The 26,632-nt window shown below is 49.1% G+C and overlaps 1 protein-coding gene and 1 long non-coding RNA gene across 9 annotated transcripts in view; one reads left to right on the top strand and one right to left on the bottom strand.

Annotated features, from left to right (window-relative positions):
* Positions 1-623: 623 nt before the first annotated feature.
* LOC131487048 (uncharacterized) lies at positions 624-24,478 on the bottom strand. Of its 5 annotated transcripts, XR_009249586.1 has the most exons (8): positions 24,346-24,478; positions 23,620-23,860; positions 23,105-23,265; positions 21,026-21,564; positions 11,266-11,440; positions 8,270-8,785; positions 1,291-1,376; positions 624-963 (listed from the first exon to the last, which is right to left on the bottom strand). It is a non-coding gene; the product is annotated as an uncharacterized LOC131487048 (long non-coding RNA). The 5 variants fall into 5 exon arrangements; XR_009249582.1 differs by lacking the exon at positions 24,346-24,478 and having other exon boundaries at positions 23,620-23,975; XR_009249585.1 differs by lacking the exons at positions 23,105-23,265; positions 24,346-24,478 and having other exon boundaries at positions 23,776-23,975.
* FLI1 (Fli-1 proto-oncogene, ETS transcription factor) overlaps positions 13,642-26,632 on the top strand; it is a 145,393-nt gene continuing 132,402 nt past the window's right edge. The window contains exons 1-2 of one of the 4 annotated variants that reach the window (XM_058687295.1): positions 13,642-13,877; positions 15,076-15,156. In XM_058687295.1, the coding sequence (XP_058543278.1) occupies positions 15,118-15,156 (39 nt within the window). In that variant the 5' untranslated portion in view covers positions 13,642-13,877; positions 15,076-15,117. Of the gene's footprint in view, positions 13,878-15,075; positions 15,157-21,045; positions 21,177-22,326; positions 22,665-26,632 lie in introns of those variants that run through there. The other 3 variants (XM_058687298.1, XM_058687299.1, XM_058687296.1) reach the window with 3 other exon arrangements.

Raw genomic sequence — 26,632 nt, forward strand, 5'->3', positions numbered from 1 at the left:
CCTGAACTTCCTGAAAAAAACTGACTCCGTAGGGTCAAGTTGTGCACAATACTCTGGGCTGAGAATCAGATGGTGTGTTCCTATCCTTGCTCCTTAACCAAGTGGGAAAATTCACTGAAAACCGCTTTCCTTTTGTCCTCAGTTTCCACAAATCTGACAGATTATGGATCTAAAAGTAGGACACAGTCCTACTTTATAAACAGAATTGTTTATAAATTCAGCTGGATGAATTCCTAAAGCCAAACACATTTAGCTTTTCAACCTACCACAATGTGTGGGTGGGTGTGTGTGTGTGACAATAAATAAAGAGAGCTTTCTGACTTTAATAATTAGTCAATTGAATGCAATTCAATTATCAAGCTTCCTAGCTCTGTTCAAAAATCAGTCAGCATTCAGTCACTTATACTTTTGGTTTTTCTGAAAAACAATTTTTGAATACCTCCCTTATATGTAGACTGATTTCAATGGAAACAATTCCGTGATTTTCTTTTCTAATTAAGAGTTTTTCTGGGGATGTGACTACATTTCAGAATAGATGCACTTTAGCAACTGTAGCTACTGAATTCTTTAGAGTTTGGTATAACCAAATTTCATCAATGACAATAACAAATATTTGAAACATCTAGGATAAAAAGCTGTTTATTCATATAGCTAATACTTATCGAGCATCAAGTTCCAGACATTGGGCTAAGTACTTTAATACATGAAATAGTTTATTCTTTATTTGAAATTTTTTGACCTGTTAGAACCCTTTGTTAATGAGGGGCCATTACACAAACATAGGTCTATTTGACCCAAAGCTGGATCTTACCCACCATACTACATTCCTTCATAGTACTGCTCGTGGTGGACATTTAATAGAACACGTAGTTGTGAATTTAGTCTTGATAGCTCTGTTAGTCAATCAATTTTCCGAGCCCTTAATATATACTCAAATTTCTACATATTTTTTCAGGAGTTCTCCTATAGATAAAAAAGGAAACAATTCTTTTTAATTGTAAATATAATCAAAATATAGGCACAAATAAGTCATTGTGTATGTAAAGCATTGCATTATGATTCACACCTCATTCTGGAGAATCATTACCCTTTATCCCTTAATAATCAAGGGTAAATATATGTTTACATTTCATGTCCCTGCACTGAACCATTTATGTAAGGTTAAATATTGATATTTGTGGCTCATTTTAGGCACCAGTGACGAAGTTGAGCAAAAGTTCGTACAATAAGTTCAGATGCAACAATAAACACCAGTGTTACATATATAAATTCTTTAGAAGATGCACTCACATTTTATGTTTCTTCATATTGTTAAATGTCAGTTCCCTTGGTTTTACTATAGGTTCATCACAATCCCAAACACAACCCCAGCAGTCCTGTTGAGATATCAAGATGATTCTAAAATTTATATGGAAAGACAAAGGTACTAGAATAGCCAAAACAATCCTGCAAAAGAATAAAGTCACAGGATTCATGACATCCATACACACTATGATTGCAAGACTCACTACAAAGCTACCATAATCAAAGCAATGTGGTATTGGCAAAAGGTAACATATAGATCAGTGGAATGGAATGGAATACTCACGAATACACCCACACAAATACAGTCACTTGATTTTTGGAACAGGTACCAAGGCAATTCAATCAAGAAAAGATAGTCCTTTCAACAAATAGTGCTGAACTTTCAGATGTCTGTATGGAACATATTAAGTAATTAAATAGTGAACCACTACAAATATCTTACAACTTATATAAAAATTAATTCAAAATACATAATAGGCTGAAACATAAAATTTAAAGCTATCCAACTTCTAGCAGAAAACACAGGAAAATATATGCATGACTTTAAGTATGGCAAAGAATTTTTTTAGATATGACAACCGAAACAAGATTCATACAAGAAAAAATATAAACTAGACTTTATCAAAATTTAAAACTTGCTCAGAGAAAGACATTGTTTGTTTTTTAACACTTATTTATTTTTGAGACAGAGAGAGACAAAGCGTGAACTGGGGAGGGTCAGAGAGAGATGCAGACGCAGAATCCGAAGCAGGTTCCAGGCTCCGAGCTGTCAGCACAGAGCCCAACGTGGGGCTCGAACCCACGAACCATGAGATCATGACCTGAGCTGAAGTCGGACGCTTAACCTACTGAGCCACCCAGGTGCCCCTAGAAAGACATTGTTAAGAGAATCACAAGACAAGCCACAGAATGAATGAGAATATTTGCAAACATAAATGTGATAACAGCTGTGTTTCCAGAGTATATGAAGAACTCTCAAAACTCAACAAGAACTAGCAATAAAATCCTGGACAAAAGACATGAAAACACACTTCACCAAGGAAGATGTTTAGATGCAAGCACACACATGAAAAGTTATTCAGAATGGTTAGTCATTAGGGAAGTGCAAATTACATCCAAATGCTCAGAAGTATTAAAAGCAAACGGAGCTCTCAAACCTACTGATAGGAATACAAAATGGGTTGGGGCGCCTGGGTGGCTCAGTCGGTTAAGCATCCGACTTCGGATCAGGTCACGATCTCACGGTATGTGAGTTCGAGCCCCGTGTCGAGCTCTGTGCTGACTGCTCAGAGCCTGGAGCCTGTTTCAGATTCTGTGTCTCCCTCTCTCTTTAACCCTCCCCCGTTCATGCTCTGTCTCTCTCTGTCTCAAAAATAAATAAACGTTAAAAAACAAAAAAAGGAAAACAAAATGGCACAACCACTTGGAAAGATAGTTTGGCAGTTTCTTATAAAGTTAGAAGTTCATTTAGCATAAAGCCAGAAATCCCACTCCTAGATATTTGCCCAAGCAAATTGAAAACTTACATACAACCAAAAACCTGTATACAAGTACTTATAGCTTTATTTATATTCACCCCAACTGGAAATGGCGTAGATGTCCTTCAGTGGGTGAATGGATCACTAAAATGTGGTACATCCATTCAGCGAGTACTACGCAACAATGGAATATTACTCAGCAGTGAAGAGGTATGCATTACTAATTCATACACCAACATAAATAAATCTTAAATATACTTTGCAAGTGAAAGAAGCTAGACCCAAAGTTTACATATTGTATGAGTTCATATTATGAAACAGGCAAAACTCTGGGGATGAAAAGCAAATCCCAGTGCTTGTCAGGGATTGGGGGTGGGAGAAAGGGCTGCACAAAAGAATTTGGGGGGTGGTGGAACAGTAGTATAGTTCTGCACTGATGCGATACAGAACAGTGAGTTTTACTGTATGGAAACTGAAAAACTCACCCCCAATTTTAGGAGAACCCCAGATGGAATTCATTCCATGACAGCTGAACCCAACGCATTGTAAGTGGTTGACATAACCACACCAAAAGGTTGAGTAAGAAAGGGGACCTAGTAACTTTGGGAAACAGTGTGTTGACCAAACACTGTAAAGCTAAACATAAAAAGGACCATATATAAAAAGAACCAAACTGCTACACTTTAGTTGGGTGAATCTGTTTCTCCCAAGGGCATGGATTAGCCATTCTGGAAGGGCTTCATAGGTATGCTACGGTTGAACAAATAAATAAATATATTGTAGATAGTAAGTGCCAGATTCCTCACTGCTGCAGACAGAAATTACACATAAGCAAAGAGGAAATTCCAAAATGAGCCGTATAGCACTGAGCTGGCGGTATCAGCATTAGCTCGTTTTAAAATATATATACAGATTGCTATGGACCAAATAATTCATAGACTGAAGTCCTAACCCACAATGTGACTATATTTGGAGAAAGGCCTTTGAGGACATAAGTGAAGTTAAATGAATCTTAAGGATGAGGCCCTAATCCAAGATGACTGATGTCCTTATAGGAAGATAGAGAAAGACTTGGACAGCTGCAAGTCAAGGAGAGAAGCCTCAGAAGAAACCAACTCAGTCAACACCTTAATCCTGCACTTCCAGCCTCCAGAACTGTGAGAAATAAATTTCTGTATTGAAGCCACTCCTTCTGTGGCATTCCATTATAGCAGCGCTAGCAGACTAGAGAGATACAGAAAGGAATCTAGATATGTGTGTATATTTAGGACATATTTCCTTGTTCTGTCTGCTGAGAGGGACTACGGCTGTAACCCCTAGTAGCAAGTAGCACAACTAAACCTCTAATCTTGGTTTCTAAATACCATTCTCAATCCAAGGAACCAGGGATCCTTGGAGAAGCAAATGATTGCAGGCCTGGGGCAGGGAAAATATAAGATAATCCTGAAGCACTGCGTGGTGCCAGAAAATAAGGAGATGCTAAAGGAAAAAATTCAGAAAGAGCTCCCAATGGCCCAAGTGAAGCAATCTGAAATTGGAGCAACAAAATAAATTGTAGTGATAGATGGCAATCCAAATAATAAAACAAATATCCATAAGTTCATACTGATGAAAGGAGGAAGGAAGGAAGGAAGGAAGGAAGGAAGGAAGGAAGGAAGGAAGGAAGGAAGGAAGGAAGGGAGGAAGGAAATGAAAAGAAATGGAGAGAGAAAGGAGAAGGGACAATTCTTTTTTTAAAAAGAATTCCAATTAATAAATGTAGAAGGAATGAGTGAAGTCATCATTAGAACACCACAGTAATTATTGCTTAAGATGAAATCCACCAATGGATGCTAAAATTAGTGAGCAAAAAGGTAAGGAAAAACAGGATATTTGCATGGTACTCCAAGTATTCCCTCGCCTCCCCCCCTCCACCAAATACTTGTTAATGACAAAGTATCTCCCTCCTAATTCTTGTTAATTGTGAAGGGAAAAAATATGTAACTTTGTAGTGGAGTACCCTGGCCAATACCACTTTGACCAAGTATTCAAGGTCAACATCACCAGTAATAAGACATCAATGTCATGGACCCTCCAGGATGATGTGGTATAAAAGGCTCATTCTTCCTATGTATTCTTCCCCAAAATACATAACTCTATCTAATCATAGTAAGACTTCAGACAAACCCAGATTAGAGGCATTCTACATAATACCTCACCAATGCTCTTCAAAAGTGTCAAAGTCATGCAACAGAAGGAAAGACCAAGGAACTACTACAGATATAAGGAGGTTAAGGACACTTGACAATAAAGTACAACATGGGGTCCTGGACTGGACCCATGAACAGAATAAGAACACTGCAGGAAAACTGATGAAATCTGAATAGTTTGAAGTTTATTTAATAGTACTGAACAAATGCTAAGCTTTGACAATGAATGGCACCATGGTTATGTAATACGGGAACATGAGAAAAAGTAGGTGAAGAGTATATATGAGCTATCTTTCTTATCTTTGCAACCCTTCCTCCTGGGATAAAGGGAAAGCAAACAGAAAGCAACACTAGGTGTTCTAACCATGGAAGAAGAGAGAAGGGAGTTCTGAAATCAGTGAATTGTCATTGATGTTGAGCAACCCCACCACCACTTAAAGGAGATGGAAAGTTTGTCAATTTCATGTACCATGTTCATAGAAATTCAACAAGGCAATAGAAGAGTACAAGTGAAAAGACCTCAGTTGGGGCAATTGAGTGGCTCAGTTGGTTAAAGCGTCAGACTCTTGATTTCAGCTCAGGTCATGATGTCCCAGTTCATGAGCTCAAGCCCCACACCCAGCTCTGTGCTGACAACATGGAGCCTGCTTGGTATTCTCTCTCTCTCTCTCTCTCTCTCAAAATAAATAAAAAATAAACTTAAAAAAAAAAAAAGAAGTGAAAAGACTTGAGTTCTAGCCAGGCCCTGTGACTCCCCCTGCAAAGTTTGATAAATTACTTACATAATTATAGATAATGTCTAAAACACATTACTTAAGTAATATATTAATGATTCTAAGAGATTCAGGTTTCTAATGTATGATTCAATTTCACCATGTAAAAGATGGTGCTAACAATAATCATGTTGCTTAATGAAATAACATATTTAAATGTTGCCATGAAAAAAGAAGTAATTTCTATTTAAGATTCTGTTTCTTCATCTCAGAAATTGAGTGTGAATTTCTCTAGGGTTTGTCCAATCACACATGACTGTAAGTGCTATGTAAAATTTGTGATATAAATACTATAATAGAACAAGATCAGATTTTCTACATACATTCACATCTTTGATAGAAGCAATAGGTGAAATTTTTTATTAATACATGTGATCTTTTCAATAGCACATATATCAGAAACGGAATAAAATTTACCCTAAAGATAAGTGCAAGAAATGAGGAGAGGTACTTCTCTTTACAAAAGCATTATTTGTTTACAAACTTAAAAAAAATTTTTCTAACATGTATTCATTTATGAGAGACAGAGAGAGAGAGAGACAGAGCATGAGTGGGGGAAGGGTAGAGAGAGAGGGAGACACAGAATCTGAAGCAGGCTCCAGGCTCTGAGCTGTCAGCACAAAGCCCAACACGGGGCTTGAACTCACGGACTGCCAGATCATGACCCGAGCTGAAGTCGAGCATTTAACGGACTGAGCCACCCAGGTGCCCCTTAAGATGTCAAACCATGGAATTTACATGAATATTTCCCTGGTGCAACAAAATGCAAATGGTTATATTTTAAGATAACCAATTTAATGGCAGTTTGTCAGAAGTAAGAATTTCATCAAAGCAAGACAGCTGGGTATCCATGCAACACACATATGCAGAATATGTACCTGGGCATGTGTGTGTGTGTTCAAATAAGTAACAATGGGTGTTTCTTTTCTTTTATGTGTAAGAAAGCTGTATGAAAAGTGTATCAGGAAAACAATGACCTCCTTAGCTCGAATTCACACCATTGCTGATCTCTGGATGGGTGCCCTCTTCCCCCCTCACCCCCCACCCCAACCCCCGCAGCAGCTGCAGGGCTGAAATGGGAAAACCTGAACATCAGCAGTGTGTTCCCTCCATTCCTGTCCCCAGTGGGGCAGGCAGGAAATGCCAGCCTCCTCACAGGAAAGCCTGTTGTAGTGAGATTTCCCGATTTACTTTATAAATGCAAGAAGGCCAGATACAGGAGAAGATAAGCGCTCAAGATTGCAAATGCTTATCATCTCTCGGGGTTCTGGGCCCCACAGCCATGACCAGTTTCTTTTCTAGAGATGCAAGCCAAAATTCAGTTTGGTTCCAAATCGAAAAGCCTCCCCAGCTGGAAAATTTGACCATCAGCCCTTGTCAGCCCTTACAGGGAAACCATTTCAGAAAACTTGCTAAAGTTCTACCGTGAGTGAACTTGAAGAGAATCATCTAGGGGTTCAGTTAAAAAAAAAATTGGAATAACTGGTTTCCCAAGCTAGTAGCTGAAGTCCTGGTAGCCATTTGACCCTTGTCTCAGCTGATCCATAAAATTTTCAGCGGGAACCCTCTTCCCTGGCTCTAATTTCTTACTGCCAGTGAGCTTATATAAAGCGTTTAGCAGAATGAAAAGGATATAGGGATCTCAAAAGGACAAAACAGCTAGCTAGTTGAGTGGCTAGCTGAGTTAATAAAGGACATGCAGAACTAGCTCAATTTGAAGTCGCATGTGCTCTGGTAGCCACACAGGCCAACCCACCTTTGAGGCAGTAGGATCTTCTTCAAGATCCGCTTTATCCTGCCCCTCCCATTCTAGTCCATTTTTATAAGATGGAACCAAAACCATCACCAGAAGCAGCAGCAAGAAGGCTTCATAGAGTGTGAAATATAATTTCCTATTCTTTCCATTTCCACAATACCCAGTCACTTTGAAGCAATGAGAATTTCACAGTTGCTCAGTTCATCCCTGTGTCACTCACAAATCTGACCTTTTAAAAAGAGAACATAAGATTTGGAAAAAACCTGTGTCCCCTTGCCCTCAACCAAAAATCTAGGAGACACCTTGCTTCACTAAGCCTGATTTAAAGACAGACACCCAGAAAATGAAAATATACCCTCTACTTTTGATCTCTTATCTAGGGAAAGCAGGTTCCCTCAGAGGAACTCACAAGGCAGTGAGTCCCCAGTGTTTATTGTGTTAAGTGGGGGACATTGTTTTGTGTTCGGCTGTGACGTGCATCGAAGTAATGCTAAGTGACCATGCTCTCTCCAGGACCCCACTGTCCCCATCTATCAAAGTTGAGGGTCACTGAAAAAAACAATAATGACACATCAGACCAGTATTTGATCAGACAAGTATTTACACAGCGTCTTTTCCGTCTAGAGGTTGGAAGTACTTGGTCAAAGCATCTCAATTCTCAAACGATTATCCTTAGACATTAGTATCAGAGATATTATTGATCTCTCTCCTCACTCAAATACCTCCCACACCTCACCCCACTCCCACCCCCTCCATTAAAAAACATACCACAAGACCTTTGTGCCAAAAGTAACTAGTATTGGCCCTTCTCGACTTTTGTCTAAGGTTTTTTTTTTCTTTTTTCTTCTGTAAATTGGGGTTCTGAAGGCAAGAAGAGAAGAATGAAAATGGCATCTGTATTTCAGACGGCATTGCTCTAGTGTCTTCGGTGGCCAGAGTGGGCACACTTTTTCTTCTTTGGCATTTTTCTCAACAGCGTCCCAAAGGGTTTGTTTCGTTTTCAGCTAAGACAATCATCGTCCACTTCAGAGTTGCAGAGGACACACTGACTGTCCCACTCCATCCAATTATGCCTGGAAGCCTTTAAAGTCACTGATTCATTCTCCTTAAACTGTGGTAGTGACTCCTTCTACACATGACCCCGAACTTGAAGCTTTCATTAATTCTGTTCTCTTTCCTCTTTTTTTAGGGTTAAGTCCAAGTCGACAGAGCAAAGATAATACAGTCCTTGCAAACCTTTGCCTTCTCAGTGATATCACTCAGGTCCTTCTCATGACCCTTCCCCTGAAAATGAATGAATGAATTATTCCATTCAATCAGAAGACACTGAAGCCACACGGAAACCTTACTAGAGTTATTATGAAGGATGAATACCACAGTTTTTTCAACAGGAACAGGAGAAAGAATGTCTCCCAATAACCTACAAAATACGTATAACCATAGATGAGACTAGGAATAGGCTCTTTAGAATTATAAAAATTTAAGCTAGAGCAGGGCTCAGGGTTAGCTAATAAAATCAAATTAACTAATTGACATTCATGAAGAGATAACTTAAGGAGGAGAGAAACTTGCTAAGGGACCAGAGGGAAAGAATATAATGTATATAAAAGTCTTTGGTCTTAGGGCTCCTCTTTGCTTTAATGCTTGGTCTCATCCATTCTCCAGTGACCTCATCTCTTCATCTGCAGTCCTGGGAAGCTTTATATATGTCTAATCTTCAGCTAGAGGTGAGGGATGAATCTGTCAGCCTGGGAGAAGTCCTTCCTCTTGCACCCATTCGGATCACTGATCTCTCAATCCATTGGTTCTCCGTCCTTGCTCTGAATGCTCTTTGTTTTGCACCCCATGTTCCCCCATTCCAAAATCCCCTTTTACACTGAGAGTACGTGTGAATGGCAGCGTGTATGTGTGCGTGTGTGTGTTGGTATATGATAGGAATCAAAGGCCTGACCAGCTCACACACATCTCAAACTCCAAAGTGCCCCCGTCGGCCAGCTCTTCTTAGGGGACCCCGTTCTACTCACTGCCTCCATTTCCTGGACTTATCTCCCTGAGCAGATTTCCCACTTCTTTCTCCTTGTAATTTCCAGGAGCTCAGTCTAGGTTTGCAGCCTGGCAAGGGCTATAAGAGGACACAAATAATGAGAGATAAGGAGCGTGACATCTCGTTGGCTACCCTTTAAAATCTGAAATTGCTTGCTAGAGGAGCAGGAAGCAACTTCCTTCCTTCCCGTCATTAAGAGCGAAAGGAATAGAAAATATAGAGGACATTGAAACTCAATGAGGTTTAAGCCATTTTGGGGGGTGGGGAGGGGAGGTGGAAAGAACCACAAAGACCAGAATATTGCTTTACACACAAGGCTACACATGGCCAGAAACATTGTGGATATGCAATAAATAGATATTTATCATCACAATGGGTTCCAGAAGAGTTGAGTAAAGTGTGGCAACCCTGTCAATTCTTTTACTTGCTTGGAAAAACCAAATCATGGCAAAATACCTAGTTCTCTAGGGCTGCCATAATAAAATACCAAAGTATTAGTGCCTTAAACAACAGAAATCTATTTCCTCACTGTTCTGGAGATTGGAAGTCCAAGATCAAGGTGCCAGCAGGTGTGTTCTCTCCTGAAGTTTCTCTCCTCGGTTTGCCAATGGTGGCCTTCTCACTGTGCCCACACATGGTCTTTCTTCTGTGTTCCACATTTCTGTGTACCAATCTCTTTATAAGGACCCCAGTCCTATCGGGTTAGGGTCCATCCATTTTACCTTATTTACCTCTTTAGAGGCTCTATCTCCAAATGCATTCACGGTCTGAATTACTGGTGGTAAGGGCTTTTGAGTATAAATTTCAGGGGGGACACAATTCAGTTCATAACACTACTCATCAGGAGCAGAGCTAAAACTGGAACCCAAAGTTTCTGTCTAACCCTAGACCATTAATTTGCCTTTGATTCACATCCTTTCCCAAGTTAAACACTCTCACAGAATTATAGCATACTCTAATCGGAAGGCATCTCATGATGATCTAATGGTAGCTCTCTCATTAGCCAAATAAGGAAGCTGAGTCCTAATTGTCATAGAACCCATGGTGGCACCACCCAGATAAAGAGCCCCCCCTTCCCCTGCTGGGAGCGTTTCTTGGATTCCAATCTCCCACCCTCCTAAACTCTGTACCAGGGTCACTTGCTAATGACCAGGCTCTGGATTACAACTCTATGACCCAAGGAAGCAGCCTGGTATGAGCTGGTGAGGCAGCAATAACTATGGGGCAAACCCCCCCCCCCACAACCCTTTCCCTTTGGAAGCAGTTAGAGGGATAAGCTGGCTTTAATGAGTCTTCCTGCCCCTTTCCCTTCATTCTCTCCTCTCTTAGGCTCCTCCTTATGGCAGCTGTTACCAATTTCAGCAATTTTCTTCTGTCAAATTGAAGGCTCCAGGTGACAAAGGGAGTTGGCTGTATCTTCCCAGAGGATGAGATAGCCAGGGTTCTAATCGTACCCCACCTCCCTATTCCCAGACGGGTGGTTGGGGCTGCAGGCACTTCTCCCATTCGGCATCCTTAACCCACCCTACCCCCTCACGTACACAAACATGGCAGGCTTCCAGGTCTATGTCCAGCTCTGAAACCCCAGTTGGAAGGGAATCCAGATCAGCTCATCTGTTTTTCCCAGGACCACCAAGATTTTATTATATGCATGATCCTTGGAGTGAATGCTCATTCTGGCTCTTAAAATTATAGGAAGAGGAAGAAATAGGACACATACCTGAGTGTGTGTGTCCACACACACAACCTGAAGAGTTGGGTACCAAACTAGGGGAGGACACCCCCATCAGCTGACCATACCCATGGTACTTGGGCAGAGGGATGATCTCAGGATTCCTGGTTAAACCATGTATGTAAAAAGGAAGCCAACACACGAGCACTGATTTCATGCAACCCTGCAAAGCAGAAAATGAATTAGTATACTCAAGGGAACTGTCCCTGTCAGTTTGCCCTTAATAACAACAGGATGGTTTTGTTTTGTATGTTTCCTTCCCCCCCCCCTCCTTATTGTTCAGAAAGAAGACATGTGGTTAAGTAATTGCCCCACTTCTCTGCCTGTCGATTTCAGTGGACACTGGTATCCTGCAATGAACAAAACAAACTCAATGCTTGCCTTCAGGAAGTTTACAATCCAGTGAAGAGAGGCAAACCTCAGGTATATAGGTCTACAAATAAGGACGTGATAGCACCTGTGACACATAAAGAAGGAAGAATTTAAAATCTGTGATAACAACTGTGAAATCTGGAGAAAGTACTCAAGTGATCTCTTACAAGTCCCCTCCAAGAAAAGAAAGGAGACTAGGGAGGTGAAAAGAAAATGACAAAAGACCAAGGCTGGAGAAACTTAATCTGGATGGTGAGGTATTAATTAGACAATTTGTTTAGTGCTCACCTCCTCTAATATAGCTGAAGCCCTCATTTTCAAATTTCCAACTTGCCTGAAAAGACCTCTGTTTAAAATGCACGACATCGGTACAGGATGCAGGAGCACCTTCTGTTTTATTTGTGGTTGCTTGGAATAGTGTTTGCTCCCTTTGGGAGGCAAGAGGATCTCTCCAAGAATCCCAGGAACAAAATTTTGGGGGCACTGGTTCTTGTACTTCAGTCCCCTCCCCTCCGCAAGCCTGTCTTGTTTTCCTAAGCAATGGTCAGGAATGTGCTGGGAGGGGGCAGCCTGGCCATCAGCCCCCAGCCCAGGCAGCCCCAGTCACGGTCCCAGGCTGGCCTTTCACCTCATAGCTCTCCTGGCTGCTCCTAGTAAGCAGCAAAATGTTTCAATATGTTGAGCTTTGGGGGAAGGACGGAGAGAAAAATCGGGATATTGTTGAGAAGGAAATAATGAATAACCCTGCCGCCAGTCTTCATACCCCCCACATGGGGAGATCTGGGTGATAAGTGTGCTTTCTCCAGAAATGGAATCCTAGCAATTGCTCTTGGTCAGAAATTTCCAGAGCCAGTTGAGGGGTAGGGAGTGGGGAGGCAGAGAAAAGGGAACAGGTACTGAATTAATTCTCTCAGTGTCCAGAACCAAAACAGTCAGGGGTCTAGGCACCAGAGAAAGAACAAAGCTTGAGCAACTGAGGCTAATTCTCAGAGGTACACAAAACTGTGGTTTTGCTCTTACAAACTGACACACTTTCTACCTTTACCTGTCACCACCCCCCCTGCTTCTCCCTCCCAAGTTCATCTGCTCTGGTCTTTGCCAAGCGTTCTGGGGGGGTGGGGAGCTGGTGCTGAAGCTCCTGGTTACTGGAGACTCAGAAGCAGCTCCAGGGTGTGAAAACCACCCGCCAGGGAGGGAGCAACACTGGCAACTCCTCTCGAGGCCGAGGCCGGGCTGTTTTGTGGAGAATGGCCCTGGATTGGGCAACTAAAAGAGAGTGAATGTGAGCACAGACTCGGCAATCGGCAATCGGAGCCCCATTCAAGGCCACGTCTTAGAGTGAAGAAATGAGCAACATTCCAAAATTTAAAAAAAAAAGAAAGAAAGAAAAGAAAAACACAACACAAATTCGAGGACCCTGAAATGCCTCCTTAGAGAGGGTGTTGTTAAATGTTGTGGTTTTGAAATTAAAACTCCATAATAGGGTTGTTTCCCTGACATTTGCAAATCACCTTGCTCTTATAGATGCTGCCTGGAAAATGTGGATCAGAAAAAGATGTATTCAGGGGAGGTCCACATAAAGGGAAAGGTAACCTTTAAGTAAGCCAAACTTCAGGGCTTGAAAAATCAAAGAGGACCTCATTCATACTATGTAAGTCCTAGGAATAATTATTTGCATAGCGATCATTTAAAAAGTAAATAATCAAATGAAAGGAGGCCTGGGTCCCAACGTCTCCTCTTGGCTTTACGTCTGCGATATGTGTGTGGTTTCTAGTGTTCCTTGACATTTCCTAGCAACATCGGGAGGTTTCTGGAAAAGCAGCTAGGGGCACACACGGGTGGCTGTCTATTAGAACAATTCATCAGACAGCAGTTGAAATATTGATAAGAAAACGGAAATCAAATTAAAAGACGGGAAAAGAGAGAGGAAGGGGGAGTGGGACGAAGAGAGCCAGAGAGAGGCGGCAGAGAGGAAAGCGGCAGGGCGCACAGACAGAGGAGCCCAGCGGTTCCTGCGGGCCCCCCAGCTCCTGCTGGGACCCAGGCTGGCGGTCTGGATACACTGCAAAGAAAGGTGCAGCTTGACTCCGGGCAGCCTGCAGGTTTAATTCTGGCACCACCAAGGATCTCGGGGGGGTCTGGTAGCAGAGAATTAGCACTCAGAGCTCAGACATCCTGGAGTTTCAGGAGTTCGGCTGCCGCTGGCCAAACAGACGAGGGTGTCTAAGGTGAGTGTTCGTGTAGGGGGGATCTCTGAGGGGACTTAGGGTGGTGGCGCCTCTCCCTGCTCCAGCTGCAGTAGGGAAATGGGATGCTTTCTGGGACTCTTTCTTTCTCTCATTCTCTGGAGTGGGGCTTTCTTTTCTCTCCTTCCCAGCCCCCCCCCACTTTTCTTGCAAATTTCACTCCAAGTTGCAAACAAAATCGGGGACACTCCCGGGAGAAGACAGAGGCAGGAAAGAGGTATTTAGGAGCCCAAAGGAACGTACCTGGTCCCTGAACTCGTGTGTGTGTGTGTGTGTGTGTGTGTGTGTGTGTGTTGTGGCTTCAGGAGCCAAAAGCTGGAATCTGTTAGTGGGGAGAAAAGTGCTTTATCAGAAACACATTGGCTGCCGGAGAAGCTGCAGGCTGCCACGTTAAAGATGGTTTAAGAGAAGGAAGGCAAGAGGGCCAGACTTGGCAAGGCAGTGAGAGACTCACCCAGAGGCACCTGGCATCTAGGGTGGTTTTTGCACCCGCTAGCCCAAATATTCAGACTTCACACACCATCTCCCCTGCCACTAGAAATGCGGCTGCGTCATTCACTATCTTGGTCTCTGCCTTCAAAACTCTTTTAAGGAGCCGGGGCTGGGGAAAGGGCCTCCCTAGATCTCTAGGACCTTCAGCCAGTCGTCCTCCCCAAGCAGTCCACTAGCAGGGAAGAGGGGGGGCAGCTGGCCACTGGTGGAGTCCTGAGGTGGTTGGGGAGGCAGGCTGAAGATCTGTGCCCTGAGGGCCCAAGCTTGGCAGTTCTGTAAATATCTGCTCCCTGGGGCTTTGGGCTGCATTGGTGGGGAGACCTACCCCTACCAGGGCAGGGTTCTCTCTTCCGGCTCAGAGGGGCCCCTGTGTCCCTAGGTGTGAAAGTACCCAGGCCCGGGGTCAGAGTGGGGGTGGGTGGTCTCATCTGTGGATAGAGGAGGGTTACAGGACTGCAAGGAAAAGCCACAGGCCGTCTTGAGCCGGCTCTCAACCTTCGCCATCCCTTAGCCTGAAGTGGGGAGGCGGAGACGCAGAACTGGCTCCCAGTACCTGACCACGGGGATCCTCCCTTTCTGGTCTGGGCGATCAGAGCCATCCAGCCTCCTTCCCCAACCACCTGCCCCCTCACCCACCACCGTCTCACCCATGCTGTACTCTCGGGTGACTGAGGTTTCTCCCACCCAGGTTGGTTCTTGGGCCTTCCTGACCCTTCCTCACCAACGGAGGATGTTTCAGACAGTCCCCGACACGTCGTCTTACGTCAAGGTAAGACATGACAGCGTCTTTAAACAGGTAATGACTCCCAGCCCCTCTGCCACCGGGCCTGTGGTTGCTCCCCGCTTTCCCCGGGAAAAGGGGTGGAGGGTTCAGCGGGTGGATCTGGAGCCTGGGGTGCTCCCGACCACCCGAGGGTGGCACAGACCCTCGGGAATCCTTGGCTGGGGAGGAACGCTCTCGGTAGGCACTGATCGGAGACTGGAAGTGGGTGAGCGCGATGAGGTTGGGCAGGGAAAGCCGAGACGCCAGTCGGCGGACCTGCGAGCCAGCATCGGGTCCCAGTGGGTCCTGCGCCCGCGCCGCTGGCGCACAACAGGTTTCAAAGTAAGGGTCTGCGTGTACTGGGGAGCGTGCACATGAGCCTCTGGGCGTGTGTACGCGGCTGTGTGAACGCGACGCGCTTCTCCCACCGGCTCTACACCCCATCGGTCCTGAAGCCCACCTCTCTTGGCCCCACCCGCCCTCCAAAGAGCACACTGCTACATTTGACAGAATATAGAACTTTTTTCCCACTCACAACAGTTCCCAAGAATGTAAACAAACCGAGGCCAGGACATCTGGGTTGCACGTTTAAATGAAAATGCGCCAGCGGGGCGGGGCTGAGGGTGCCCGGGGTTGGGACCCAGGCGCGACCTCCTTCCTTCCGGGTAGCAGCCCCGAGAGCCGGGGCCAGCCCGAGTCGGAGTCCCAGGTCGGAGGAGAAAGGGCCCACCGCGGTTCTGAAAACCTACCCCTCGGGTCCCGGCCCCGCCCCCTTCTCCCTGAAACTCCGCCCCTGAGGTCCCCACCCCCACCTGCTTGCCCAAGCTGAGCTCCCTCCGGCATCGGGGAATGCCACCACAGTGTGGGTCAGTCTGCCGGCCCGTGGCCACCTCCATGGGGTTCGACCCTGGGGGAGAGCCACTTTAGCGTCCAGCCCTCCTCCCATTTCTCTAAAGGGAAATTTGTTGACACGAGGTACTCGTGTCCCGACTCCCACCCCTTCCCAAGATCTAAAGGAGTTTTATAGTCACTTGAAGGAGGCCGGGTCCCGGAGCCTTGGCGGGGAAGAGGTGTTTAATCTATGATGAATGAATGAAAAATAAGTGATTCCATGTATCGACAATCAATGAATAGATGGCTGGACCGATGGCCCCCAGGAAGAGACAGGGCGTACACCGTACACCGGGAGGCTTTAAAGCGCGCTGGGGTTCGTTAAGTCCAGTTTTCCGGAGAGGTTAGGCAGGCTGTGACCCCTCCCACCCCCGCCACGCCCAGTTCCAGAAGCTTAGGGAGTTCTCACTTCCAGCCCGGCCCCAAAGACAGCAAGTGCCCTCCCCCCCCACCCCCGCCCCCAGCCACTCCTCCACCCCGGTCTGCACACACTCGGGGATCCAAAACCTCAGGGATGACAAAGCCTAGAGGGGCAAGTGGGAGCCCAGGAGACTGACCCGGGCCCGGAGTCAGAGAGAAAGCAAACCGGCTCAGGAGAGCGGAGCGGTCTGGAGTGGGGAGCAGGGAGAGAGGATGCAGTCCAGGAGCTGTGGGCAGCCAAAGGAGCCGCTCGCCGCAGGAGCTCTTTTCAAGGGGGAAAAATGGATTTTTCAGCAGCCACAAAGTTTGTATTGTTGCACAAAGGGGTGCATTGACGGCGGCGAAAGGTCTGCGTGGCAGGGACAATCTTGGGTCTGTTCCGCGGGCTCCCTACATCGACCATTTGCCAGAGGGGCACAAACAGTCCCAGGCTGCCAAGCCCCTGCCATTGCGCGTCAGGCACCCGGCTCCGAGGTTGTTGACAAACACTGAGAGCCCAGGCACCCAGGCCCAGGGCCTGAAGCCGAGCCGGGCGCAGCAGTCAAGGGCACCCTGTCCACCCGGCAGCGATCTGGGCTCTGAGAACCCCCCCCAGAGTGCTCAGGGGGTTATGCGCAGGACAGCCCTTAGAGTGGGGATGAGGCTGGAAAGAGCAATGGGCAGGGAGCGAAGGAACACGAGTGACTCTTTAAGGCCATAACACGCAGTAAGTGAATAATGGTGGTACCATTAAGGTACCCCTTACATTTGCCAGGTCCTGTTCTAAGCATTGCATTTATACTAACTCCTTTAATATTAATACCAACCCCAGGAGGTAATCCATTTTGCAGATGAGAAACCGAGGTATTGAGAGGTTAACGGAGCGCAGCTTGTAAGGGGTGGTGCTCAGGACAGAACTGTGCTGACCGCCAGGGGTAGGTCCTATTATAACACCACTGTACAGATGAAGGCACTGAGGCACAAAGAGGTTAAGGAGCTTGCTCAAACCTACAGAGCTGGTAAGTGCGGAGCCAGAATTCAAACCCTAGGAGCTTGGCCCCCCAGCGAGGCTTTCAACCTGGACTTCCCAACTTGCAGCTACGGGGTGGAGCACGCAGGAGACCCAGGAGGAATCCTGGCCCAGTGCTATGCAAATCGCAGTCGATCCCAGTGCGAGGGGCACAACTCGGAGGGTCCCTCGCCCGCCCACGAGACGGTCAGGGTCTTCCACTTCCCCCCTTAGCGAATCTGCCCTACTCCTTACACTCACTCCCTCACCACCTACCCTGCTGGTTCAGCCCCTGCTGCATGCTGGAGGAGACACCAGCATGCACACCACGCACCAGACCAAAGGAGGCTTAGAGCTCCAGAATGTTCACCACCACACGGCCCAGGGGCAGCATCTGGCCAACAGGTCCTGCAGAGGGGCTGCAAGGACACAGGTCTGTACTTAGAATAAATGCCATGTGGGGCGGCCGGGAGGCAGGAAGGACGGAGATTGGAGGGGATGAAATTCTCCCTTCCCCTCTCCACCCCCCCTCCGCCCCCACCCCAAGCCCCAGTCTAGGCGCCGCCGCTGGGTGAGAGTCCCGGCACCTGGCTGGTCTCCACCTCTTGTCAGCCTGCGCTCTCTGGTCGGCCTCGGACTCCATTGGGATTTCCTAGTCGACGCCGCGTGGTCTGGGGACCCGGCCCCGAGCGCCTCGGGCTCTGGGCGCAGAGACCCTCCCCCAGCCGGGCCAGCCGGCCCCCCGGCCCTCCCGCCGCCGCCGCGGCCTCCCACGTAGCGTTTTGAACCCGCTTGGCGCTAAGGCAAGAACGAGCGTGGGGAGCGGGCAGGGCGAGCAGAGGCTCTAAATCTTCCTTCAATCTGTGAGTAGATGAAGTCTGAGAAACAAATTCAAAGCAGGCGCGCCTGCAGAGCCTTCCTGCAGAAATATTCCCCGGCATTCAAGCGCATCCAGGGGCGGCTCGAGCTGCCTTGTTTGGCTAAGGTCAGACGAGACTCGAGTTCTCCAATAAAAATAAATCTCAAATTAATTATGGCCTCGAGCGAGGGGCCAGACACTTGAAGCTGCAGTTGTGCAGTCTGGAGTTTTGGCGCTCGCTTGCCCGTCCCTCCCCCGCGCCCCCGCTTCTCCCCCCTTCCCCCTTCTCTCCCCCCCCCCCTCCTTTGCCAGCTCGAATACCCGCAGAGGCCGAGCTGGACCCGAGGGGCGGGGGAGTAGGGAGGACGCAGGGGAAAGGATCCGCCCGACAAGCTGTGCCAGGCCTGGCATCTTTCGGGGTTTCAAGTGACCCGGGTCCGGAGGCACCCTGGGGACCCGGCTCCGACTGTCGCGTCCTCCCACCCCCAACCTGGGCTTGGGACCAAAGAAGCCCAGGAAGTCGCGTCTGGAAAGGCTTGACCCGGTCAAAAGGGCTGACACTGAGAGAGCCAAGACACGTTTCGCCCAGCCGCTCCCCTCCCGCGGGAAGCAGGACTTCCGCATGTTTGAAAATACTGTCAAGTGCGGATGGTGCGAGGCAAGTCATAGCCCCGAAGTTCCAGCGAAAAAGCTCAAAACCCAAATATTTCCTAAATACTCGCCTCCGTGTTCGTGCTTTCTGCCCGTGACCCTAGGCTTAGACATGTGTGGTGAGTTGTTTTGTTGCCCCCCCCCACCCCCAGACCTGGTAGCTTTTGTTTTAAATGTTGGCCCCGCTTCCTTGGCTTTGTGTGAGGGCTCCCTGACTTGAACGTGGGTCTGGGCTGGTGGAATGGGCACAGTTGGTAGCAGGCACTGGCCGCGGGTCACCAGCCCTGCCCAGTCTGGGAAAAGCCGGCAGGACAGTCTCTGGTGAGCCAGGAAAGAGGGTGTGTGCAAGTGTGTGGGCTGGGGTAACCAGTCCCTGACTATGCTAGGAGAGGAGAGAGGAAGGGAGGAAGGGGAGAGAGAAGGGGCGGGAGAGAGGGGCGAAGGGGAGGGGTTTCCCCTCCCCAACTCAAAGACAGATTTCATTTGTAGCCGGCTTCACCACAGGCTCTCTATCAATTTGTCTCAATGCAAACATTCGAAATATTCTCTTTGGCTGCTCGTGAAAACAATGTGAGCTGCCAGGATCAAACCATCTTTCCAGATGTCTGGTGGTAACCACATGAAACAGGGCAGACTTGTTTACTGTTGTGTTTGGTTAGGGCTTTTCCCCCCTTCAGGATTGAAAATAGAAGCAGCAGCAGGAGCTGAGCGGCAAACCCAGAGTTACATAAGTGGGGCACACTTGCCCACCAGCCTGTCAGTGTGGGGTGGAGGGAGTCTGGAATGCCTCAGAGAGCTGTTGTTCCCAGTTGGGGGGGGGGAGGAGGATTCTCCTTTCTGGGTGGAGGACCTTGTGAATGGACAGGAGCTCCTCCTGGGGGGGGGGGGCTCAGAAGGAGCAAAAGGCATGGCAGGGGTGCCAGTCAGTAAGTCACAAAGGGTGACCGTTATGCCAACGCCAGCCTCCACTCTCCCTCTCCCCCTGCCCCCCATCTTCAAAATTACGAAATTGCCATAGCTTTGGTTTTCAGGGAGAAACAGAAAGTGCTATTGAGCTCCACGGTGAAAACAGGAGGGCAAGTCCTCAGTTTAATCTAGTTGCATATTGAGCAACTCCCAATGGGAGAGACAGCTGCTGCTGCAAGGAATTGGGGGTGCTAGGCTTACTGGGGTAACTGTACTGATCAGTGCAGTGAAGGTAATAGGATCTTTGCGCAATAAAAGTTGGGAAGAGAGACCCAGACAACATTTTTGCCATAGAGGAGCCTTCTCAAGCACTTGGAGGAGTGCGTCAGGAAGGGGGAACAGCGGCTCCAGTGGGGTGGCCATTAGCAACCTCAGTGTTTGCCCAGGACCCGGAAGGGGGCCTCCGGGTGGTGGAGTTGGAATCCCTTCTGCCCGAAAGAGGGCCGATGTGGCTGGGGGTGCCGGGTTTTTGGCCAGGTTCGGGTGGGAAGTGGTCTCCCCGCACCCTCCTGAAAGCCCTGTTGTCGTTTGAAGGTCGACAGAGTCTGGGCTGAAAAGGAAACAATTTGGGGTTTGAAAGGATGTAATTCATTCTTCCTTTCCCTTTAACCTCTTTCCTCTCTGGAAAGCATGTGGAAAAGCTGAAGGGAAGAGTGAGAGGGCAGGCGGTCGGCCTAGGGGAGGAAAGGGTTAAGCCTGATTTCTTTTAATTGAACTCCAGAACTGGTGGCCCCAGGCAAAGGGGGGGGGGGGGAAACTGACCCCGCTAGCGGTAACCAGATGTGGCGGTCCCAGGGGAGCCCCGGAGCAGACCCCTGGATTGAGAAGCAGACAGGAGGTGGGGGGGGTCGGCCCGGCCCCCATCCCACCCCCCCCACCCCCACCCCACTCCCCCATACGCACACCGAGTCTCAATTGCTGGCAGGCTGCACCCGCCACTCCAGGTCTGGTCACGTTCAGACCCGCGTCTGTATTCGAACCCAAAATTGGAGCTGAATTGATGAGACTAATTTCGAGAGGGGGTGGGGGGAGGGAGGGAGGGAGTCGAGCTAGCTTTCTGGCTCAATTGCTCCAGAAGAAATAAAGAATTAATAAGTCACCTTTTTCGCCGCTGTGGACACCCTTTTGAATTTTTTTTTTTTCTTTTCAATTGACTCGGATCTCCTCTGGATTTTTTTTTCCTCCTTCCCCGGGTGGACTCTTAAATAAAAGTGAAAAAGTCCAAAGCGTGGTCTGGAGAGCGTGGACAAGGTAACCTGTTTGGGAGGTTGGGGAGAAGGGAGTCAGGCCGAGAGCGCCTGGGGGAGGAGTGGGGTGGGGGGATGTCTCCTCGCTGCGCGCCGGACTCCTGAGGCTGCCCCAACTGGAGGGTTCGGCGGCACTGCAGAAAGACGGGGGGAGGTCTCCGGGTGGCGGGGGCCGACAAGGCGGGCCAAAAGTCGGCTGGCCTCACGGCTGGGTGGGGATGACGGTGCCGCGATCTTGAGTGCTGCGCTCTGCAGACCTGTTGACCAGTGTGGAGGGAACGTCCCGCGGTAGCGTAGGTTTCTTGGGGCTTGGAGTAGCATTGCATAGGCGGCTCTGGCCGAACGCTGGGACTTGGGCCATCTGGTCCAGGTAAAGTGCAAGGGGTTGGACCCTAGAAGGCGCGGAGAAGTGGCCTATGGTGCTGCGGGTCCTGGCCCTGGGCGGCGCCGGGAGCTCTCCAGGAGCAAAGGGCCGAGGCGCGCCGCCCGGAGGGCGCCCTTCTGCTAACAATGCACTGGGAGCCTAGTCCTCGCCCCCGATGGTGGGGTCCTTCCGAAACCGCCCCGAGTCCGCGTCGGCCGGTGAAATAGCTCCCGGAGTCTGCCGCGACTCGGCAGCCGAGGGGCCGAGTGGAAAAATTCCCATTGGATGCATTTTTTTAATGGTTGGTTTCCTTCGGTCTGAGTCCGGATCTTCCCGGGCAGTAGGCTCCAGGTTATCCCCAGCCCGAGTAAACTGAACCCCCCCCCCCCATAAGTTTACTCCGGCTGGAAAAAGCATTAATGAACCTATCTGTGGGAAGAAACGGAAAGGGAATGAGTCAAGAGGGCCACCTTCGGCCAACGGCCCCGGGAAAAGGAAGGAGGCCAAAGGCGTTTGGTTTTGGACTTTGGGGGAAGGTGTTGGGGGTGGGGGTGCAGACTGCGGGAATCAGGGCGCGGGCGCCGGGCGTGGACCCCGGCATTGTTCCCAGCTCTCTCTTATCTCCCAGGAGCAAGTATCCTGTGTGCGCTGCGCACGAATGTATCTGGGCATCTCCGGGTATATTTATATAGTGTGTGTGATGCGAAAAGCAGGACCAGCAGAGGGGAGGAAGAGGGGGTGTGGGGGGAGGGAAGACGAGGGAGAGAGCAGAGGGGAGAGAAGAGAGAGGAGAGCGCGAGACAGAGAGAGAGAGAGAGAGAGAGAGAGAGAGAGAGAGAGAGATAGGACTTCCTCCCCGATTCGCAAAGTGAAGTCACTTCCCAAAATTAGCTGAAAAAAAAGTTTCATCCGGTTAACTGTCTCTTTTTCGCTCCGCTACAACAACAAACGTGCACAGGGGAGCGAGGGCAGGGCGCTCGTGGGGGGCACGCAGGGAGGGCCCAGGGCGCCAGGGAGGCCGCGCCGGGCTAATCCGAAGGGGCTGCGAGGTCAGGCTGTAACCGGGTCAATGTGTGGAATATTGGGGGGCTCGGCTGCAGACTTGGCCAAATGGACGGGACTATTAAGGTAAGCGACTGGGCAGTGGGCGCGGGAGCGGCGGGGCCGGCCGGGGCGGCGAGGCAGCGGGCAGGCTTGGCGCTGGGCGCCGGGGTCCCGGAAGACGTGGCCACTCTCCCTTCCTTCCGTGCCCCGGCTTCGCGCCGTCTCCTCCCGCGCTCCGGTGGCGAGTCTCACTCGCGGGCGCGACCCTCCGGGTTCACGACCGACAGCGATCTCCCCCCCCCCACCCCCCCCCCGCACCCCTTGTCCCGAAGCCGCGTCCGGCCCGCTCGTACGTGCTGCGGGCCGGGCTGCGGACGGAGGTCCGCGTGAAACCTGGGGACCCCGGGAGCAGATCCAAGGCAGGGGCCGGGGACCCCCGGGTCCATCACTCTCCCCACCCCCGGGCAAGCTGGGCGTCTTGGCCCAGGCGCCGGGCACTGGCCCGGCGGCCGGCTTCTTCTTACCCGAGGCCGAAGGCGACGGGGGCGGGAGATGCAGCCGCCACCAGCTCTGGTCCCCGCCTGGAGGGCCCTGGGGCGGGCAAGTGGATGGGTTGCAGGCGGATCGGGGTGCAAGTGAGTGTGTCTGGGGGTCTGTCTGAGCGGGCTCCTCCAGATGGAATCCCCTGTTTACATGTCAGCGCGGGCTGGTTTCCCTTCCTCTTGGTATTTGCGTTGCCGGCTCTCGGCGCTCGGGAGCTCCCGGCTCCCCGGGACTGACGGGCGGGCCTCGGCGCTCAGCCGGCAGGGGGGTCTCTCTGCGGCCCCGCTCCGCGCCGCCCCCCAGGCCCCAGCCCCCGGCCCCGGCTCTCCGCGCCCCGGCGTGCGCCGACTCCGGGGGCAGGGCGCGCTCCACGGTTTCCCAAAGAGGGTCCCGCGCTCTGCACAGCCCCTTCTCCTTCGGTGGCCGGCGCTGAGCCCACGGCCCCGGCGACCGCCCTGCCAAATCCACCCCCCCCCCCTCGCGTCACCCCACACACCTCGCGCCTGGGTCTGAGTTGCAAAATGCAGCCCAGAGGGGTGGCCGAGGGTCTGGGTTTCGAGTCAGACTTCAGAAGTGTTGATTGCCTGCTCCTTCTGGAAGCGAGAAGTGGGGCCGGGAGCAGGGAGGAGGGACACCCCCTCAAGTGACTGACCTTAGAGGACCGAGAGCAATGAATGGGACCAGGAGTCGGCTTCCAGGCTGTCCCGCAACACCAAGCAGGAGTCAGTCTGGAAAAACTATTAGGCTGGTGAGGTGGGGACTGGCAGAGCCCGCCATTCCCCAGAACCCAAAGGAATCAACTTCTCGCTCAGTGCTGAGTTAAGAGGAGACTAAGATGTTGTGCTTGGAGAATTGAAGAGATTTTTATCATTTGGGTGGAGTAGTGGTTTTTATTTTCTAAGGTTTTTTTTTTTTTCCTTTTCTTTTCTGAAAGTTTGAAACATGCTGACTTAGGTAAAAGGCACCAACAGAAGGAACTTGAAAATCTGGAGAGACGATAACTGGTTGTACTGGGTTAAGGGGAGCCTCTGTGAGTCTGGATTCTTCCAATTTAAAGTGCGTGGGGGTGAGGAGTGTCCCTATAGCGAGGGTGGAGGTGGCCACTGGTCATTTGCGTCTGCTCCTCTGCCTGCGGGCGTGTGCTTGCAAGTGTCTGTGTGTCCCAGGTTTGGTAAAAGGATGCTCCGCTCTAGAAACCTGCCCCCCTCATCAGGACACTTACCCCTTACCCAGAAGCACTCCCTCTGATCCGGAAGGTTGGTAAGATGGCTCCAGGGTCTTGATGTGGACACCCTAAGGAGAAGTGAAGCAATATCTCCATGATACTCGGACCTCTAAGGCCCTGAGCAAATGGAGGAAGCTGTGGTCTGTGTACCCGAGATGTGCTAACCTCTTTAGATACACACACAGGGACTGGCATGGCAGGCAGTGAGAGCAGGCTTAAGGACCCTGGTGCTTCATGCCAAGGATGGAAATAAAGGTCTTCTTTTTCATGTGGGTGGTGGGAGCCTGGGAGCCCCTCCAAACCCTCCTCAGGAGTACCCTTGTCTCCTGTCCAGGTGACCCGGCTATGCAGACACACCCACAGAGCAGCGACTTTCAGAGTTATCTTTGGTCACCCAAAGTCTGCAGAATTGACTTGCTGGTGTATACTTTGGTATTGAAAGTGTGTGAAAGCCAGTTTCCTGTTCCTGTGTGACCTTTGGACCTTGATGTTCCCCAGACCCTGTTGCGGAGATGATTCCAGCACTGTCTTTGCAGGGGACAGTGGACAAGGGGAGGCCCGTGGATTTCTGGTCTCCGTGTGAGAGTGCATGGTCCATTAGACCCATGTGAAGTTCAAAATCTTTGTACAAATGAAACAGTGGGACTAAACTAGCTCCACAGTAGTAACTTTCGAATCCTCTCTTCCTAATATATCACATTACATGCTCGCATAAGGACATGTACCTGCATGTTCATGAAATCTAGTTTTATACAGATTGAGGTCTGTAGACAGAGACCTAGAATGTGGGTTCCCACTTTGAGTGACCTTGACAAATCATCTTCGAGTAATTCCGGAATGTGATTTTTATGCACCTGCATATTTCTTCCTCAACTATAAGGCAAGTCTATCTTTTAAAATACCTCTGGGTCTCAGCACTAAGGAGGTATTTGCTCCAGGATGCCAGGGGAGTCTGGATTTCTTTGCAGAGGGTTTTTATTCTGTGCATAATTTACACAACTCAGTGTTTTCAAAATCTTAATCTCGCTGCCCTTGTTACAAGTCCTTCTGTGTCATGTTCCCTTCTCCTCTCCAAGAATGTCTCCTGGGAAGGCTCTGAGCATCACGTTAGGAATACTAAAATTTTCAGGATCCATTCTGCACTTCTTCTGCCACACACAAGTTAACCCGCGATATTAAACAACACTTACCCCACCCCTGCTCCCCACAGTGATATTATCAGTGTTGAAAATCACGTGATACGGGTTGCTGCTCAAGAGATGACCTGGTTTCAAAACCCGCCTCTTGGTTTTTTGCAGTCTTCAATTGAATCTCATTCTTCCATCCAGGAAAGCTTGATTCAATGCCCACGGTCCCAATTAAAGATGGGGAAACGACCCCTGAGGATGCAGACATGGTGAATGAGACAGAGAAATGCACAGCAGACTCCAAGTCAAAAAACTTGAGTCCATTCTCAATTGTTACTCGGTTCCTGTGGGCCCTACAGTGAGGCATCTCGGTTCCTTGAATGTCAGTTTCCTCATCTACAAAATGGGGCCAAGGTGCTCCCTTGCCAGAAATCAGAGTAAGGATTAAAGAAAGCTTAGTACCTTAGCTGAATGTACATGAGTTGAATTTCTCCTTGGGGATAGGGCTTGTGGGGATCGATTGGTCAGAGCATTAGATCAGAGCTCTGGATTTACCATAAGACATATTTTATTAGTTCAACATAATATTAATATTACTATAATATCAATCACGCATCTTTTATGCTCCAAGGGTCTGCTTTCTGTGTTGAGGATAAAACAGGTATCAAAACCCTGCTGGCATGAATACTCTATGGAGGTGGCAGACGCATAAATAAATAATTCTATGTCCAGGAGTGATACCTCTTCTGAAGAACAATGAAGCAGGTTAGGGGATAGAAAGTGATGTGGTCGTATCAGCCAGGATGGTCGGAGAGGATGCTTCGATAAAGCCACAATCGAGCAGAGACACTTTCAGTTTTCATCCTTTACCTCAGGAAAATGCAGCACCATACAACCCCTAATGCTGGGAGAGCAAAATGGGAAAGATAGGTTGAGGTCAGCGCTGGGCTCTGAAAAACAGCACAGAGACCAATGTGGCAGATGGGGCCAGGAGGATGGGTCATCGCTGACAGGACAGTGCTTATCCAGTCGGGAAACTTCAGGATGGTAGCGGAGGAGGAACCAGCAGAGTGAGGAGCACTTGGGAACAGACTTTACTTCTGCCCTCAGAAAGGGGTCTTGCCTTTGCTTTGAAGAGTGAACTGCCTCCCTCTCCC

The sequence above is a fragment of the Neofelis nebulosa genome, chromosome 10 (genome assembly GCF_028018385.1).
Source record: "Neofelis nebulosa isolate mNeoNeb1 chromosome 10, mNeoNeb1.pri, whole genome shotgun sequence".
NCBI classification, from domain to species: Eukaryota; Metazoa; Chordata; class Mammalia; order Carnivora; family Felidae; genus Neofelis; species Neofelis nebulosa.